A 20,358-nucleotide genomic window follows, 5' to 3' on the forward strand; every position below is an offset into this window, starting at 1 on the left:
GTATGAATTATTTAAAATGTGTTGATCTCTTGAGGACTGATGCAGTAAGAAAAAAGTTACAATGTTCTGTCGTGGAAATTGGCCAGGTGGTGGAGTTAAACTCAGTACCTTCTTGCTGTGAGGCAACTGTTTCAAACCACCTCACCACCATGCTGCCCTAAGCTTCAGTTCCACCAGTCAGTAGTGAAGTGCCAGAGTAAATGCCGTAAATAAACCAATGTATAAGAGCACTGGATAAACAGATTAAAAACCACGCTGAGATGACGTGATTAGTGTGAGAATTAAAGAGATACTTTTAGTTTCTTATCAGCCATTCACATACTCTTGTTTAGTGGTGTGATTTTTGGGGGGTTGGACAGGGTTAGTGTCCAAGTTTGACAGTGTAATGAAATCTTCATATACCAAATACTTTTCTAGATTTTTTTTTTTTTTAGAAGTTCAATCTGCCCACTTTCAAGCTTTTTCATTTTACATTGAAATTGCAATTTTTGAACATAATTATATCTCAAAAACCATTAACAATTAAAAGCCTGAAAATTTCCGTGGTCTTTGGAGAGGAGCCTCCAAAGACCACGGAAAGGGCAATGTGCATGCTTACAAAGTGGGTGTCAAAAATGTAAAATATTTACCAAAATTACTCTCCCAAAGAAAACTAGCATAACATCTAGAAACTTAACCATGCTTTGTTTATTTGGTGCAACTTGTCATATTTGCTTAATGCAGCATAAAAATTGAATGAAAATAGTATTTCCCTGTTTTTAGTGACATAGGAATGTAGTGTTAAAAATATTATAGATTATTTATTTTGCATTATTGTGAAATAAATTGAAAAAACTTCACAAACTGTCTTTTACAGTGTGACAGGGTTTTGTTTTTTGTTGTTTTTTTGTATTAGTGTATACTCAAATATGGGACTTTACGGGACTGCTTCTTTTTTCACATTTTAACTACCCAGTATTCAGACATGAATATTATCTGTCCCAAATTATTGATGCTGATTCAGTTGTATGGTGCAAACAACATGGTTAAATGCAGCTGTTTGGGTTTAAGTCCGACCCAAGGTCCTTTGGTGTGTTTCCAGTTTTCCTGTGCAATACTCTCCTATCAAATAAAGGAAAAAAAGCTATCCAAAAATAATTTTGAAGAGGATAACCACTTGTGATATCCATTTACTCTGACTAAGATTAAAGGGGGAAAAAAAGACTAGAACAAATTTCAGGCTTTTATACATGGTAGTCTTTGAGATATTCATTTTCAAACATTTGCTCAGATTTTAATGTGTGCAAAAAAGAGCTAAAAATGAATGGACTGGCTTTCTGAAATATCAATATATCAAAAATGTATTTGATACATGACCCTAAAATTTCACAGGTCACCGAATTAAACTTTAACCCTGTGTACTGTTGATCAATTAGTATAAGTAAATATATTTTATTCTCTAAGGTGTTTTTTTAAAAATCTTTTCAAATAGGTAACTAGTTCCAATCAACTGCAGTATATATGTAACTTTAGTTTTAGTGGAGAACAGCTCCTCCTCTTCTGCAACAAGTGGAAAAGTTTGTGAGGGCGTTTGTTTGTCAGAGTAATGCACCACCACCACCACTGGCGTCGCTGCAGGGTGATAACTTCGTGTTGAGGCAAATAAAAGAGAAGAAGAAGACACTTCCGCTGAGGGGAAGGATAGGCGCACTGCGCAGGTGTTCTGACTACAGCTCGCCTTTATATGTACACCAACCGCATTATTAAAACGGTTAATGATACTTCTCCGTTATATTTTAGCGAACTAGACTTATATTACACACTGTTTTCACTCCCGTGGAGCTGACTGAGTGGTAAAAAATAATTTGTATTAAAAAAAAAAAACAACGGTGGCGCTGTTAAGCTAACAAGCACTAGCGCCACCAAGCAGCCACGCCAAGATGGAGGGATCTGCTTCCTCGGCCAGCGTAGAGGACGGAGCTGAAAACAAACGCCATGCTGACGAAGGGACACCTGAAGAGAACGCCGGTCCATCGACTGAAGAAACCGCTGACAGTAAGCACCCATCAACAGGCCGTGACTTAAACATTTACGTTAACACAGCATCAGTGCGTTCCTGTGCATTGTCTTCCTGCACTCCATCAATAGGAAAATGTAAATATTTGACTTGAAGGCAGATTTAAAAAGTGCTCTTTTAACACCAGTAACAAATATAAAGTTACCAGTTCGAGTTAAAGGCTTCCCAGCATTTTCAGTGGGGCGTATTGAACAAACAGCGCCAGCCCTGGTCAAAGTTAATACTCAGCCATATGGATCGAAAATTATGTGACCGCTTTGATAATCTAGTCTTATGACATTGAATCAGGGCATTGCCAGAAGCAAATCTATGTATTGCCGGAAACATGCTTTTTCTGTAATCCTACTGAATAATATAAATGTTTGGTCAGGCCATAAATAGGGAAGTGCTCAATCTGCGGTATCTCCAGGTTCCCCCCCCCCCGCCCAATAATAATCTTTCCCTTGGTATTTATTTCATTTGCTTTAACAATCTGGCACTCTTAATAGAAGATTAACGTAAACGGATTTTAGATTTAGAACTAGTTTTAAATTAGACTTTTCTGATTATTGTTTTATCAGTACACAAACTTTAGCAATCAACGGAAGGAAGTTTTGTTTTCCTGAGCATGGTTGTGTAACAACTAAAGCATTGCTTGTTGTGTTTTGTTTTAGATCAATAGGAAATATTTATTTAGACAGCAAACAATACTACTCATACAGTTTCTCTTGGCTGTTTCCATCCAAAGCATTTAGTATGCTTTTACGTGTATATGTAGGTGGAAGCAGAATATCTTCACTACTTTTACGCCTCGACTTCTTCCTGTTGAGACATCAGACTAAAGTTTCAGCAGGTCAGCAGGCAGATTGTCACTATTCCTTTGTATTAGAGCTGGGCGATAGAACAATAACGATATGTATCGCGATATAACTTTTACTCGATAGAGAAATTAAGCTATCGCGATAGACCTCGCTGCTCTTGTCCTCAAAAAAAAAAAAAAAATAGGTCAGCCAATCCAAATTAAGTAGCGCAGAGCCGAACCAATCACAGCCGCAGCGTCACGTCGCGTGACTTGTTACATACAGCACAAGTGCCAAGCCGCACGTGTGTTTGTTTGGGAAGCAGCCAGCGGGTAATGGAGCCAGCGCGTAATGGAGGAAATGAGTGTGCCGACTAGAAAAATCAACCGAGCGTGACCGAAGAGAAAACAGATGATGGTTCCAATGCCGGAGAGATTGTCGAACGGAAGAGCCATAGAAGTTCCGTAGTGTGAAGGTATTTCGGCTATTTCAAGTCTGACAAAAAATAGAGTAGCGTGCACTGTAAATTGTGCCGAAAGCAAGTCTGGAAATACAATAAAGCGGTGCATGCGTCACACTGTGCGCCACGTTATTGTTTCGGTGAAATGAATTTCTACAATACTGTTACTGTTAATTCTACTCTCTGCAGTGTTTAAATGCTTACATATACACACAGTTACTGTCCCTCCACACATACGGCTCGGTTCTGCTTCTATGCCCCAGCTTTGTTTACTTTTTCCCACCGAGGCTTCTAGACTTCTGATTGGCCAACATTTCTGCACGGTTAGGAATCTAGCGCCACCTGCTGCTTTGGCATGTTCATAGCAGCGTTTTCCTTCATTTCTGCCTTTATGTGTGGACGGGATTATTTTTTTAAACGAAAACGGAAAATCTCCGTTTTCAAAAATACCCGTGTACGTGTGGACGTAGCCTCAGTCTCTGACTGGAAGCGCTAATTCGTCATTCGGCTTTTGTCAGACTAAAGTAACTGTTAAAACTGTTTGAAAAGCTAAGCTATACAACAAGGAGAGATTGAGAATTTCCTTTTAGTTCTCAGTTTATTTGATATTGACAAAAGTTAGTCAGTTTTGTCTGTTCTTCTGTAAAACAAACTAAGATTTATTTTTAGAATTAATATTTTGTTTCTAAGTGGAATTGACAATTTAGTCTGTTTTGTTTGTTCTATTTTGAAACTTAAACGCTTTAGCGGCTGTCTTTTGTGTAGTTTGCAATATTTGCCTTTATTTATCTGAAAAAGTCTCATGTTCCTTAAGTACATCTACCCTGTTGAACTTCATCCATCCATTCGCGTCCGCTTAATGGATGAACTTATTATGGGAAATAAATATTTAAATAAAAACAAGCTGCTGATTATTTCACATTTTACTTGTGAGCAACGGCACATTTAAATCTTACAAATATAGTTATTTGGCTTATATCGTGATAGATATCGTTATCGCCTGAAATGAAAAAAACATATCGTGATATGAAAAAATCTCATATCGCCCAGCTCTACTTTGTATCCATAAGAAAAGCTTCAATAGGGACATGTTTTTAACACATAAGAAGCACTGCACTTTACAGAGTAACAGTTGTGGTTCACTGCTCTAAATTTCAGAAATATGCGTTAAAAATCTGTTTGGATTGAGTTTTGTTGAAAAACACAGCCTTTACTTATTAATTCTCTAAACGTTTAAATATGAGTTGACATTAAATGAGATTAGGGCTGGGCCATATTATACCGTTCACGGTAATACCGGTATAATGTTAGGCAACGATAGGAAAATGAATTATCGCGATAGAATATGAGTAAAACGCGCATATGCGCAGTGCCTTTGTTTTCATACGCACATGGCCGATTGTTGAGTGAAACAGATGAACCAGAATTGGTTTGTAAAAATGGTGCAACTTCAGTGATGTGGAACTGGTTTGGTGTTTGTCCGTCAGATACACGACAAAGCACATTTTTTTGCAGAACATGCAAGCGGCCGTCGTTATTGTCGTATTTGTCGGACTAAGATGCTCTTAAATCTGGGAGTAATCTGTGTCCTAAACTCCGTATCCTTCAGGTCAAACGAACACTGCAGCATCACTGGGAGTTAAAAACTGTCTAAATTCTTTCATCTTTAATGAAACGATCAGCATTGCTGCTTTACAAGGTGAAACTATGAAGTTTAAGTTCCAGGCATCCATGAAAACAAAATGTATTACATTTAACGGAGTTAGAAGTTAGCAGGAAGCTAGCGGAAGTTAGCTCGCTAGTTTCGCTAGTTACCTAAGCATGATATAGCATGTTCTGACAGAGATTTCTGGAAAAATTCAAACGTACAGCTCTGCTATCACGTCCAACATAAATTAAGAGAGGAAACTAAACAGCAGTGACGTTTGTAGGGTTACTGAAGTTGGGCTAGCTGGTATATAATGATGTGATACATGATCGCTAGCGACACAGCTATGTTAGCATAACATAAACAGTGAAGCTGGAGGAGAACACTAACACTTTTCCACTTATAAAAGTTAACGTTAAAGTTCCTGATAGTTAGAGACAAATGCAATCGCATGGCAGGATGCTGTAAACGGACCAAACTTCAGTCAGGAGAACAACTGAGATAATCCATCCACAATACGAGGTTAGTCATTAATATACTGCAACAACATGGGAATAGAGCAGAATTCATTCATTAATAAATCAATGGTACAGAAGTGGAGGAAGCAAGAAGAATGAGTTTAATAAAATTTGATTCTGACTGCTTTGTTTCGCTTAATGTGCCTTATAATCCCGTGCACCTTATGGTCCGAAAAATGTGTACTGCACACTGCAGTTTAATGTTGCAAAGCAACTCTTTTTAACTTCAGTGGATATTATACATGGTTATGCTCAGGATATGTCAGCCCATTTCTACTGGAAATGCCTTTTGGTTAAACTTTCAGCAAGGAATTTGCATTTGCACTGTTACATTTTTATAAAGCTTTAATGTACATAAAAACCAGCTTCTTGTTTAAGTGAAAATAAATGGAAGGTTGTCTTTTTGCGCTAGTAATGTTGTGGAGTTGTATTTTGTCTCGCATCAATTATATCGTCGGTTATATCGTTATCGCAAATTTTCAAATATATATCGTGATAAATATTTTTGGCCATATCACCCTGCTCTAAATGAGATTTTATCTAAACATGGTTGTCCACAGTGTGCAGGTGCTTTGCGGACATTCGTTAACCATTTACCATGTCTATTAAAAAAAAAAAAAATGCAACTACACCAACTGTATTAAATAACAAAATAATTCATCTTCAAGGTATTTTAGCCCTAAACAGTGTATTTGCACCTCAGTAATGACACTTTTTTTTTGTTGTTGTTTTTTTAATAAGTGTTATTTTTCTCCTATCATTTCTTTGTTTTATATGGAAATTGTGCAGTTGTGTGATTATACTGTAAGCTCAAGTTACTTTAAAATAAAGACATGTTTGCGCCTCTGTTTTTTGTTTTGTTTTGTTTTTAAATTTCCTTTCTTTTTTTCTTCTCTGAAAACAGGAGTGGCTTTGACCTCCTCTTTTCCCCTTTTCTATTTTTAGGGAGTGGGGTTTTCTGCTGTCAGCATTGTGGAGAAGGCTTCAGAGAGGAGGCAGCCTTCTTGAAGCATTTGCGTGAACATCCACAAGAAAGCATGTATTTGGACAAGCACATGGATGAGTTACATGATGGAGAAAAGGACAATGAAGCGCTTCACTTTTGTTCTTTATGCTCATCCTCATTTATTGACCTGAGTGAATACCACTTGCATATGGAGAAGAACCATGATCAGATCTCTCAAAAGGAGACTGGTATCCGGATTAATGCTGCCATAGCAAAGCAACAAACTTATGAATGTCAGGACTGTGGGAAATCTTATGGTGTGATTGGACACTTTCTCAACCATCAGCGCTCACACAGACAACCCTCCAAATCAGTTTTTCATGACCTTCAGCATTTGAAAAAGAAGTCGTTTCAGTGCGAATCTTGTGGGAGAAATTATTCTCGTGCTTCAGCTCTTGATGCCCATCGTCGTTGTCATGAGGAAAAGTTGATTAAGCCCAGAAACAGGAGTTCAGGAGATGCAATTCCAGCTGGGGAGTCATTAGCAGAAACAAAGGCAGGTGAAAGTCAAACGGAGGATTATTCTGAAAAGGTTTTTACATGCTCATGTGGGAAAGCTTTTTCTGCCCTGATGCGACTTAAGACTCATCAGAGATTTAGCCGCAATAGTCAGTGCTCTCCTGAAGAAATGAAACAAAAGCCAAAGAAGAACTGCAACGAGTTTTACTGCAGCGAGTGTAAAAAGGGTTTCAGTGGCCATATTGCTCTCTTTAACCATCAGCGATGGCATGCCAATCATGGTGATAATTCTGCAAAAAGGTTCCCATGTGAGGAATGTGGAAAAGTGTTCATGACTCTTACGTTCTACTACAGGCATCAGCGCACTGCACACAGTGACGAAACCCCAGCAAAGTCATTTCACCATCAGCTGTGCCAGCTACAGAAGAAGGCATTTGAATGTAAAGATTGTGGGCTAAAGTTCTCCAGGTCTTCGGCACTTCATTCTCATCAGCTTCATCACACAGATGTTTTTAGAGAAACTGAGAAGGAGGCCCAGATGTGTTCCTCTCTACCTCAAGACCAAATGGCAGAAAGCGGAAGACCAGAGATTGACTTGGAAACGTCTACAGAAGGAAAAGTGCAGCTGGACAGTTTGCCTCCGACCAACATGACTGAAGAGTTGTACATAGTTGAGACTGATGAAGACATGGAAAGTTATGAACCCGGTGACTTTAACGTACAGGTGATCAGTGCAAGTGAGTCTGAGGATGAGCCACCCCAAGATCTGAATCCTGACCTGGAGCTGGTGTGTGAATCCGATCAGGAGGGAAGAGATGACAGTGATATTGTTTCCAAACCAGAAATGGACTTGAAAATTGTACAAATTGATTTTGAGCAGGCTGATGAGCCGATTGCACTGATAGCGAGGGAAGCTGAGAATAAATCAGCAGAAGACAGGTTTGATTGTCCAGAGTGTTATCGCTGGTTTTCTAGTTCTTCATCGCTGCGTGTTCACAGAATGTGGCATGGCGTTTATAAGAGAAGACAGCAGGCACAAGGTCAGTCAGCGCCTTTTTACACATGTGACACTTGTGGTCATGAAGCAAGTAGCTTTGAGGCACACTGCCATCACATACAGACCCACGGTGGTCAGATGCCAAGCAGCGATGCATTTCAGGAGGTGGAGGGATTAGAGAAGAAAAATCTGACGTGCAGTGAATGCGGCAAAGTTTTCTCTCGTTTGTCTGCTTTGGTCTCTCATCAGTTGCATCATCCCAAAAGAAAACAGTTCCAGTGCCCAGATTGCACAATGTCTTATTCGCATGCAGCTAGCCTGTTTAACCATATGAAAACCTGCTCTGCACAAAAAAAGGAAAATATTTCAGTCAGTAAGAAAGAATACAATCCAAAGAAAACCCTACTGGGCCCAAAGATCTATCATTGTGAGCAGTGTGGAAAGGGATTTTGGTCTTTAGGTGCTTTCTCACACCACAAGCAAAATCCGACAGAGTGTGCAGATTTGAGGCTGAGAAAAGGTGTCCCGGGATCCTCTGTTAATGGACACCAACGCTCTAGCATGAAGGTTGCATGTCCGGTGTGTGGCAGAAAATTTCGGCACAGAGGCATCATGACATTGCACATGCGAAAGCATGAAAATGGAAATCACAAATGCGAACTCTGCAACAGGTCATTCCGCCTTTTTTCCAGCCTCCTTAGACACCAGGTAGTGCATAATGACCAGTTGCTCCCACCACCCATCAAGTCTTTTCAGCATCAAGTTGAACAGCTGAAAAAGAACACCTACAGCTGTCCTGACTGTGGGAAGTTGTTTTCACGGGCCAAAGCACTGCAGTTTCATATGAAAAGCCATGGCTATGAGAGTGGGCATTCTCCATCATCATCGTGGTCCAGAGTCACGCTGGAGGATCTACAGTGCGCTACATGCCTTGCACATTTCAACAGCAAGGTCTCTTTAAGGGTTCATCAGAAACTGTGCATTAAAAGAGACAATCAAGTCGTTGCAAATACAGAAAACGATGATGCTCTAAGATTGTGCGAAGGCAGCGTGGATGCTAGCACATGGGAAAGCTCTGACCAGTCAAAGGTACGTACACCAGTAAAGAGTGAAATGGATGGCACGGAACCAGAGATGGAAAATGACACAGGTGAAGGAGAACTGGAAAACCCAACTGCATCCAATATGAAATACAAATGCAAAAAATGTGACAGAAGCTTTTCAGTAGTTGGGGCTTTAAATTTTCACAAAAGAATTCATGCTGAGGGCTACAGGTCTTTACCAAAATCCAAACTGGCCATTTCTACAATGTTAAAAAAACCTAAACAAGAAGAGCAGGGTAAAGGACTGTTTCACTGCTCTGAATGTGGGAGACGGTTCATGTCTAACTCAGCCCTGGGCTCCCACAAACGATGGCACAAAGAAAAGAAATCTTCGCGGTCCCTGCTAAAAGATGATGATTTGAAATCTCTTAACCACAAAACCATAGATGGAACTTTTCAGTGCAAAAACTGTGGCAAACAGTTTTTTAATCACCGCGTTCTGCAGCGCCACCAGATGTTTAATCCACCATGTCAAAGCAAAGCTGTACCAGAGCCAGATTTGAGCAGCAACGAACCAGGCAAGACATTTGTGCAAGATTTACTTCCAGCCAAGCACAGCAAAACTTTAGAGACGGGAAACGAGGCGTTTGACCAGGCTCCAGAACAAGTCAAAATAAATTGCAGTGAGAGTGATGCCGTATTACTGGCACTGAAGCCAAAACCTCACCAGTGTCCCCTCTGCTCGATGACCTTTACTAAAGCAAGAGGACTACGTGCTCACAAATGGCAGGCCCACGCAAAGAGCACAAAAGGCAAACGCAAAGCTGCTTTGCGCAGAAAAAAAGAGCCTGTTGCCTCAAGTAGTGAGATGAGGAAAACTGGAGATTCATCAGCAGCAGATAACACCAGTGTGATGTTAAAAAGTAGCACAGTTGACAGAGATTGGATGAAAATCACATTGGATTCTCCTGTGAAATTGTGTCCAGACTCCAGGGAATGGGGCATTTCTGAAGGCGCCCCCAACTTTAAGAGAGTTTACCTGGATGTGAAGCAGGAGTCGAAACTGGATAATCAAACTCCTAGAGCTGCAGCTGAGGTTCCTCCACAAGTCAGCTGTGTATCGGAGAACACAGCCAAATGCTTCTTCAAGTGTGATAAGTGCGGGAAAGCTTTCCAAACGGAGGAACAATTAGGGACCCATAAGGCAAAGGCACAGAGTCGGCCTTACTCCTGTGCTCTGTGCTGCCAAGGCTTTTGGACTGAGAATCAGCTACATCAGCACCTTGCTTGGCACGACGAAGTCCGCTGCCGTCTGCCGAATGAGGTACGCTATAGACTGAGTGCTGCTATGACCTCAAAGCCTCTAAAACCCAATCCCCCCGCTGCTGACAACAGAGAAAAGTTTTTCCCATCTTCTAAAGTGATTCGGCCTACGCTCAACTCAGCGGGCCAGTCACAAAGTAGCCATAAGTGCCAACACTGTGGCAAAGCCTTTCTTTCACCGACCGAATTACAGAAACACAAAACGGAGCAGTGCAGCAGCAGTGACTCATACCATTGCTCCGTTTGCCCCAGGACCTTCCGTGAAATCCAAGACCTCATCGAGCATCACCAGGAATGTATCAGCGATTACAAAAGACAAAGCGATGCTCCTGCTGCTGTCTCTGCAGGAGATTCCAATGGCCTTACCTGCCTTGAATGTGGAACTACTTTTTGTCAAGAAACTGATTTGCACCAGCATTATATTGAACACACCCACAGAGTGAATTAAAGCAAAGAAACCTGAAAAGACCTGAAACAATGACTCTGTACATAGATGCTGGCTTTTCTGAAACTTCTAAAAATCTTTGTTAGAAAATTTCTTTTTTGCACCTTTTACTTTGGCTAAATAGTTCCTAATTTGTTCGTATAGTTTTTGAGATTCGTTGTACTTAAACATGTAACACTGGACTAGTATATGCTGAGCAGAACTGGCAGGTAAAATCGGTAACAGAGATCACTCTATCCCGTTATTAAGTTGATGTTAGTTCTATTTTGACCTGCACCACAAATCAAGACCAAGCAACCAGACAGCACCAGAAAGAGCTGCACTGTGCAAGAGTTAAGTTTAATGATCTGACTGGTGGCGGTACAAATGTGAAAATACACAGTGTTGTTTTTTGGGGGGGGGGGAGCACTGATGTCATAGATCTCATATTTTTTTGCTGTTTTAAATTGACCTGTTGTGAATGTAAATTGAACTTGATTAATTTCTTTGGGGACCACTGTCTTTCATTTTCAGACAAATTTATGCATGTAAATTGCCCAGAGAAATGAAAAATGCTGTTGACACACTACTTGCAAAGTGTAGAAAGACATGCTAAACAATGTTGCGCCACACGCATGTGCTAATTTTGCTGCTGTTTTTGTTAAGAACTGATGTTTTGTTGAAGGATGATTGACGTTTTGCATATTTTACAGAAAGATAAAGAACCTGAAATTCAGCAATGCGTACTCTTTACATAACCTGGTAGGAAAAACAAAATTCTTGTCTAACATCACTTGGTCACTTCCATTATTATAAACTATACTACGTTCATTGTATGCTTTGTACAATGCATTACGCATTAACTGATTTATAAGCTCCTCTGTTGATTCTTTATAGTGTTATTTCTATTGTGTGATAAAATATTCATTACTTAAAGTAGCAGTTATGTTCTTGTAGTATAGTTCTAAGTAGTTTGTTATATTTATTAGTTTTTTATTCCTAGAAGTCAAAGAAGTTGAAAATAAACGAACTTGTTTTTGCCATGATTAATGGTTGTGTGATTAATTCAGTCAGTCTGCATATTATAGTCATGTCTGGGTTGTTAATATTGTTGTTTCCCATTTCACGATTACTTAGCTTATGAATATGCCAATATGCGGGTGACATAAATTGCTCTCGCATTACTACATTTCATATCTAGCATGTATTAAATAGAACACCTTGATGTGTCAAAGGAGCAAACTAAAAGTTTGCTACTAAAACAATGTACAAATAAGTAAAAGCATGTGTTGTTGATCATATTAGTTAAGGCTCTGCAGTGATATAGGTCCAGTTTCCTCCAATTTAAAGATGTTTGCAGTGCCTGCTGTAGCACTGATCAACAAACATTTTGTTCCTGGGATTCTTTCACCTGTACTTCCACTAATTTCACTTACTGACTCCAAATATGAGAGCTGTTTTCTTCTAGCTTCACGTTTTTTGTCGCTGTGATGTTCCACTGATTCACTGGATAACAGGACTGGACAGAAATGGAGATGCATCTCAGTGTTTAAGACATCAGTGCACTAAAGGTGATTTTCTTGGTCCTGATGAACATGAACTGATGCTTCATGATGAGTTCAAAAGGAAAAGTAAACCAGCTGAATCAGCAGCATTCAAGCATGTTGTTTCTTGGCAGTCACATAGCTGTTAATAGTGCTGAGCTTGTGGATAAACATGCTGAAAGTATATCAGATAATGAGTGCCAGAATGTCACTGAAGATGCACTTTCTACATTTTCTCCACCAGATCTGTGTGATGTCAGCGATAAGTGCCGCTAAAGATTTAACCAAAATATGAAAGTGATGAAAAACTGATATCAGGGAAAATTGAGTCAGAGCATGATGAGTGACCACTGTTGGTTCTTGCAAAGAGAAATGAATGTGCAGTAAAATCCAGTGCCTCAAACATCTCTGAGCACCCTGAGCATGCTTGTTTTTATTTTTAGCTAAATTGATAGAAATATGCTTAAATGCAACTCCGGTGTCGTCTTTAAGAAAAAAAACACAAAAAACAATTTTGTTGGCAAATAGTTTAAATCCCAGATATAGTGTCAGTATATTGTTATTAAAAAATATTGAAATGGCAACGTGACTCTCAAAAACCTAATGTGTAGGCTTAAATCAGATTTCTTATCTAAAATCAGTGTAAAAAAAATTCTCAGTGGCAAACAAGAAAATATTTGAATACATCAGTGTAATCAGGAGGTGCTAAAAGATGTCTTTACTGTCAGTGCTTGGAAATCAGTATTTTTATGCTTAATTTTAGGTTGTGTTTTTTTTTTTTAAAATTTCCTATTTAAGTTTATTTGAGTTTCGGTTTTGGGGGGGTTTGGGGTTTTTTTGCACAATTTTTTTTTTTTGCTGACGTGATCACTTTCTAATGCCTGCTGAAACAGAATAATTTATCTCAAACTGTCAAAATAAAATATTACTCAGACTTTCCATGTAAAACACAAGCTGCCATAATAATCTACATGGTAATTAAAATTTTCTCCTGTTGCTCTTTGCAGATAAAGAACTCAGTGTTGAATGTAAGGACTGTGGGCTGAAGTTTGCACAGCAGGAGCTCTACGAGACTCACCTGCACCAGCACGCCGTGGAAGACGAGGAAACTCCGATGGAAGAGGACAGGACAGCAGAAACAGTCTCTGAGAGAGCAGACGATGTAGAAAGCAGAGATGAAGATGTGAGAAATACACTTAGACAGGGTTACACCTGCGTGACCTGTGGAAAGAAGTATAAATACCGTGTTTCGTTCCAAAAACACCAGCGTCTCCACAGGAAGACGACCTCTAAAGGAGATAAAACAAATGCAAACATGCAAGAGGAGACGAGAAAAGAAGACAATGTGGAGAGAAGTGAAGTTGAAGGCCCAGGCGAGGATGCAATGACTGCAGAGCGTGACAGCTCTGTGGAGTCTGATTGTACAGAGCCTGTGTGTCACTCAAAGGTTTCCAAACTATCTGATGGGTCTGAATCAGAAGATGTACGATCGCAAACCAGAGGAGAGGTGGACGAGAGTGAGTCATAGCATGCGAACATGCACACACATAGATAAGTGGTAATAAGAGTGCTCGGATTCTGATCTTAGGTGATGACATGCCAGTTCTTCACACGTCTCCAAGCTGACCATCTCAAGTTTGCCTGAAAAATAATTCAAAGAGGGGAGTTATACTTATTAACAGGAAGTAAGCAAAATTCCAGGTCTCTACTGGCCTTAGTTTTCTTTGAAAGAAATTTGCTCGAAGTCCCTAAAATATTTGTTTTACTGACAGATCTGAAATGCTGTTGTTTTACAGGCAGGGAACTGAGATTTTATGTACAATTTTTCATACAAAAGGCTCAAAATATTCTTTAAAAGAGTCAATTTCAGGTGAAAAAAAACACATTTTCATCCAGCTATGACACTATTGCACCAAATCTAAATGAACTTGTTTGTAAATAACAAGTTCCTTTTAATATTACATCCAAAGTTTGTCATGATGATCGCTCTGATTTTCCTCAAAATAAATTCTTTATATCCATGCTTAAATTTGGCAGCCAGAGTCTATAATACATTCTAAGATTTCCTGATTTAAGATTAAGAGTCTAAATTTCACGTGGTGCTTTTTATTTACAAGGTGAGATAGCATGCTTACGAAATTTTATAGACCACAACCCAGTGTAAGGTTTATGCCACAGCTGCTGTAGATTACGTTTTGGTAATTACCAAATCGTATTTTATTTGTCTGTAATGTGCAAGCTCTTTTATCAAAATTATATTTTTAATGCTATAATATAATTATTGCTCTACTCCATGTATTTTAAAATTGACTGCTTTACAAAAGAGCTGAGAAAAAATATAAAGTATGTTATTATTTGGTTAAGATGGCAAATTACAGTCATTTACTTGTATTTGTGAATAGATGAGTTCTTTTTAGTGTTTGAATGATTAATTTCCGAGTTCTTAAAGAAATCTAGTGTGCAGCTGAAATCTGGGTGTAAAAATGCAGACCCCAGTTTATTTTCCTAATCTCTAAAGTTTTGGAGTTTTCTTGTTTTTATGACAAGTGATGTAATAAATGTAAGCACTGTAACTTTTGAGGCAGTTTGATAAATTGCATTTTCACATTTATATTAAATTATTGCTACGATAGAATTCTTAATCAAGAATAATCTCACCAGTGATGCTGAATCATTCGGCTATTAAACTAAACAGAAACCATAACTACTCCACCACAGTGTTTATTTCTTTTGCAAGAACATAATACATATCAAACTAAGTGAGTGCAACACATTCACTTTCCTCAATTGTTTGTCTTCAGTGTTAATAAAACAAATGTTATTCAAAAGTGTTTCCAGTCACAAAATATGTAATTCTCAGGATTTTGATGTTGTTCTCCTTAAATACATATCTGTGTCCAGAGGTGGAATCATGAACTTGTGTTTTTGTGTTGTAACGGCATTCAGCACACATCTGTTCTTTCTGTGCAGAAAAATCTACTTGCTGCATGATTCAGTTTAAATTCTTATAAAATGGGAAAATGAGCAAAAACATGATCTTAAATTTAACAGGAACTTTTGTGTGTCAGAAGCTGTAAATTAAAATCTGGTTTCTGCAGGATTCCAGATCTGCTGTCAGAGGCTGGACATCCAACAATTTTAAGTACTTCAAGCATCTATCGCTGAATGTTAATTTGAGCTACACTCCTTCCTGAGGGTTTATATTTATAGAGCTTTGGTATCAAATATTTAAACATGTAAGGAACCTAGCTCAGATGACTTGACTGGATAGTGGGATATTAAAATAGGTCCTCAAAAATGATAGAAAAACATAACAAAAAACACCTACTTTCTTCTCCTGAAATACTTAAGTGGAGTCCAACCTGTGCTTTTTGTTTTGTTGTTTTTTTTTTCTTGTTTGTTAAAATTTTAGCAGTTTAAAGAGTAATGTTAAAAATTGTGCAAGTTTTCCACAGACTGTGATCAGTTGGTTGCTTTACATCAGATAGTAACTTTGTGACTGAGCTGTCCTCCTGAATTTGAGAGAAACTTTCAGATGATGAAAAACAGAACGATCATTTGTCTAAAATAATTTATAAAATCATAACAGGTTTATTCTACTTCTTCATACTTACCCTAAACATTTAATCCATGTCAATATTTTTTGTACTTAAAATTTCTCCTGTTGCTCTTTGCAGATAAAGAACTCAGTGTTGAATGTAAGGACTGTGGGCTGAAGTTTGCACAGCAGGAGCTCTACGAGACTCACCTGCACCAGCACGCCGTGGAAGACGAGGAAACTCCGATGGAAGAGGACAGGACAGCAGAAACAGTCTCTGAGAGAGCAGACGATGTAGAAAGCAGAGATGAAGATGTGAGAAATACACTTAGACAGGGTTACACCTGCGTGACCTGTGGAAAGAAGTATAAATACCGTGTTTCGTTCCAAAAACACCAGCGTCTCCACAGGAAGACGACCTCTAAAGGAGATAAAACAAATGCAAACATGCAAGAGGAGACGAGAAAAGAAGACAATGTGGAGAGAAGTGAAGTTGAAGGCCCAGGCGAGGATGCAATGACTGCAGAGCGTAACAGCTCTGTGGAGTCTGATTGTACAGAGCCTGTGTGTCACTCAAAGGTTTCCAAACTATCTGATGGGTCTGAATCAGAAGATGTACGATCGCAAACCAGAGGAGAGGTGGACGAGAGTGAGTCATAGCATGAGAACACATTTTATTATTATTATTATTATTATTATTATTATTATTATTATTATTAGTGTTTACTGCACCCTTGCTTAACAGCATTTCAGCATGATACTACATCTTCACAATTTACACTAAACATTTAATCAGTACCAATACTTACTGTACTTAATAACTTTTTTTTCCTTTGTAGATGAGGAGCACAGAGTTGAATGTAAGGACTGTGGGCTGAAGTTCACACAGTGGGAAAACTACGAGACTCACCTGCACCAGCACGCTCTGGAAGAGGAGGAAGCAGAGATTGAAGACCACATGGTAGCAGAACTAGTGCCAGAGAGAGAAGATGCTGGAGAAAATGGAGATGAAAGCATGATTGGTAATACAGCTGAGTGTGATGAGAGCGATTCAGCCCAAACAGGGACCTCAGACCCGATTCAAAGCTTTGGAGTTTCCACCGCCTCAGTGAAGAATGCACCTAGAAAAGATTATGTTTGCTCGATCTGTGGAAAGATTTACGCGTACCTGGTTTCTTTCAAAAAACACCAACAGCTGCACGAAAACGAGTCCTCTGCATCAGCGAAACCTCCGGACGAGTCAATTTTGCGCCAGTACGAGTGTCCAGATTGTGGGATGCTATTCATCAGACGAACACGGCTAATTTCCCACCTGAGAGTTCACAGAGCAAGCATTTCATTAAAATCAGCCCCTCACAGATGTGATACTTGTAACAAGGACTTTGCTTCTGCGGGGCTGTGGTTGGCTCACGCTGAGCTACATAAACAGAATCCATTTTGGTGTTTGAGCTGCACTCGCGGCTTTAGAGATGAAGCGTCACTAGACAAACACCTGCAAAATCACTATCACAGGCACGGGAGCCTCCGCACGTCTGCACAACCCACAAGTCACTTCAGCAACCATGGCGGAGCTAAGCAGAGCTTCTCCAATCCCGGAAAGGTAATTTCGCATCAAAAACAGCATCGTACCAACTCTGTGAACCTGGGAGGTTTGATTCAAAGAAGTGCTCTTCTCCCTTGTGTTGAAGAAGAGCCAGAAATGAATGCAGACTTAAAAGAACGACCAGAGGAGGAGGAAAGCACACAGAAAACAGGGCTACAAAGCCCATGTGAGAAGATCGAGGATCGTGACAGATCTGACAAGTCAGACTGTGGAGAACCGGTGTTTCACTTTAAGATTTTGAGACAAGCTAACTTGGCTGATCTATCTGACGAGTCCAAATCAGGAGATGTACAGTCAAAAACAAGAAACGAGCCGGACGAGGCAGAGTCACAGGAAAGAAACGTGCACAGCGACCATAAGTACTGGGAATGGGAGTGCTTTGACTGTGATATGGGCTTTGATGATGTGGCAAAGCTGCACTCGCATTATATAAAACATGCAACTGGGGAGTTGCCTATACTGTGGGATAACACAGAGGGATGAGGTGTCACTGAAGCATTTGATTTCTCATCCCTGCTTCTGTTCAGATTTTTTTTTAAGGACGTCACACAGCTGCTACAAAAAAACTTTTGCTCTTTTTTAAAACATTTTTTTTTACTTATTCCTGATGAATTTATTTTTAAAAATCATGCGTTACAGTACCCTAACAACAAATATCTACACCAAGGAGGCCTTTTTGAGGTATAGCCTCAATGTGCTTTGAGATTAAACTTTTTAAGGCATATTTTCAGTACGTAAAATCCAAGAGTCTGAGAAACATTCTTGAATTAAACAGGTCAAAGAAAAAAGGAAAACTTGAGTACAGCTGTCCACTCTGTTCCTTTAATGTTTTCCTTAAAAAAAAAAATAAAAAAAAACAATCCTGGGGAATCCTTTCACTGCAGATGTTGACACGGAGAGGATTTTATGAATGTGCCAGTTGAGGACGTACAAGACATCTGTCTCTGAAATTAGACACACTGATCTTCATGTCTTCTTGCTCCTGTCACTTCATTCTCTCCTCTCTCCAGAGTTTGTGGAAGGTCACAGGTCACTGTGAAATGTGGATTACACACTGTTGTAGGAAATCTTCAGTTTTCTGTCGGTTTCCCACATAAAAACTCTTGAACACTGTCTCACTCACTGCTGGGATATTTATTGAATTCCAGCCTTTCTGTCCATCCGACTTTTATCAAGTAAATGGACAATATTCCTTCTCCCTCACCTCAATTATTCCAGTATCCAGAGGTGTGCACAGATATTTTGTGTGAGATGTTTTCCAAATAAAAAGGCATATTCTTTTATAGAAGTTTCTGAAGTCTGTTTTTATTTTTGACATTTTAAACGTATAATTAAACTCAGACACACAACTAACCAAATCGACATGTGCTTTTTCTGATGTAGTAAGTGGAGATGTTTTTTCTTCTAGTGATTAATTAGGTTTATGACTTCAAAAACGTTGAATTTTTTTTTTGTTACTAGTTGCTGAAAATGGGCATCTGGATGCCTAATCAGAAATTCCATCCAGATATTGTCAAATAAAGCATTTCTGATCACTTTAATTGCGCATAAAATGGCAACCTATAAAGGAAGAATGATAAACGACTTCACTGATTTTAGAGTAAGTGTATTAATGAGCACTAAGATAGTTGGCCAGTCTGCAACAGTCACTAGTTTGAAAAATGTAACAGTTCATGATATTCAGTGGTTTATTTAGTAATACAATGAGAGCTAATTGCACTAAAGACACTTTTATGAGATTTCATGAATTATAAATTAAGCAAATAAGCACACAACTTCATAAGCTTCTGTACTTGCTGCTTCTAAGTCTAGTAATTTGTGCTATATTAAAATCGAGGGCTGCACATAAATGCAAGATACATCTACAACTCAGTATACAAAGCCCATTCCAAAAAAAAATGCAATGAGTAAATGTAAAAAACAAAACAGAATGCAATCAATTGGAAAATACACAGACCAGTTTTTATTTTATTTTTTTTCAGAGAACACTTCAAATGTTTAAATGTATAAAATGTAGGGTTTGAAGAAAAACGTTTAATCATTAAAAATTTGATGGCATGTCTCAGAAAAGTTTGCATGGTGGCAATAAAGGCTTTAAAGGTAAGTGGTGCTAAAAGGAAACAGCAGGAGGAACATTTTTTGCAGCTCATTAGGTTAATTGGGAACAGTCCGAGTATATAAACTACATCTTAGAGGGGCAGAGTTTTGCATATCTGCAAAAAACAAAAACTGCATCTACAATTTTAGAATAATTTCCCTCAACTTAAAATAATGAAGATTTTGAATATATTGTTTTCATAACATCATCAAAAGATTCAGAGAATCTGGAGACATTTCTGTGGGCAAGGGATAAGGCGAACGTCTACGTCGCATGCCTGGGATCTTTGACACAATTCTGTCATTGAAATCACTGCATGTCGAGGTTTGTGAAGAAGCCAAATGTGAACATGATCCAGAAACACTGCTGTCTTCTCTGGGTCAGTTAAAAAGCCTGCATCTCTGATGGTATGGAGGTGCTTTAGCACCTATGGAACTGGCAGCTTTCACATCTGGAAAGCATCAGTGCTGTAAGGTATATACAGGTTTTAGATCAACACATGGTCCCATCCAGGCAACCTTGTTTTCCAAGGAAGTGCTTTCATATTTCAGACTGCATTTCTTACAGCAGCTTTGGAGCAGAAGAGTCCAGATGTTGAACTGACCTGCCTGCAGTCCAAACCTTTCACCAGCTGAAAACATTTTATGCATCATCAAATGGAAAAAGTTAGAATCCTACATCAGACAAGAATGGGAGAACATTCCTCTCACAAAAGTCCAGCAGATGCTCTCCTCAGTTCCCAAACATTTACAAATTGTTGTTACAAGGTGAAGGAACGCCACACACGTGTTTTGTTACCATCAAATACAAAATTAGCTTTTTTTTTTCTTGAAATAGTACAATTTCTCAATTTAACCATTTT

At 39.0% G+C, this 20,358-nt stretch overlaps 1 protein-coding gene across 2 annotated transcripts; it reads left to right on the forward strand.

Annotated features, from left to right (window-relative positions):
* Positions 1-1,681: 1,681 nt before the first annotated feature.
* LOC146622307 (uncharacterized) lies at positions 1,682-17,952 on the forward strand. Of its 2 annotated transcripts, XM_085366150.1 has the most exons (4): positions 1,682-2,034; positions 13,265-13,774; positions 15,935-16,444; positions 16,635-17,952. In XM_085366150.1, the coding sequence occupies exons 1-4, from the start codon at positions 1,920-1,922 to the stop codon at positions 17,879-17,881; spliced, it is 2,382 nt and encodes a 793-aa protein (XP_085222276.1). In that variant the 5' UTR covers positions 1,682-1,919; the 3' UTR covers positions 17,882-17,952. The 2 variants fall into 2 exon arrangements, with proteins under 2 accessions (XP_085222276.1, XP_085222275.1); XM_085366149.1 differs by lacking the exons at positions 13,265-13,774; positions 15,935-16,444; positions 16,635-17,952 and adding an exon at positions 6,407-11,335.
* The last annotated feature ends 2,406 nt before the right edge of the window (positions 17,953-20,358 follow it).

This window comes from Diplotaxodon limnothrissa, linkage group LG11, assembly GCF_057381915.1.
Source record: "Diplotaxodon limnothrissa isolate DT_005_m linkage group LG11, D_limnothrissa_male_GT1.1, whole genome shotgun sequence".
NCBI lineage: Eukaryota > Metazoa > Chordata > Actinopteri > Cichliformes > Cichlidae > Diplotaxodon > Diplotaxodon limnothrissa.

What these genes read in the sequence shown, in the direction of transcription:
- LOC146622307 (XM_085366149.1), top strand. Translation starts at nt 1,920, where the DNA reads ATGGAGGGATCTGCTTCCTCGGCCAGCGTAGAGGACGGAGCTGAAAAC. An exon ending in GACTGAAGAAACCGCTGACA is followed by an intron (nt 2,035 to 6,406) that starts GTAAGCACCCAT and finishes TTCTATTTTTAG; the next exon opens with GGAGTGGGGTTTTCTGCTGT.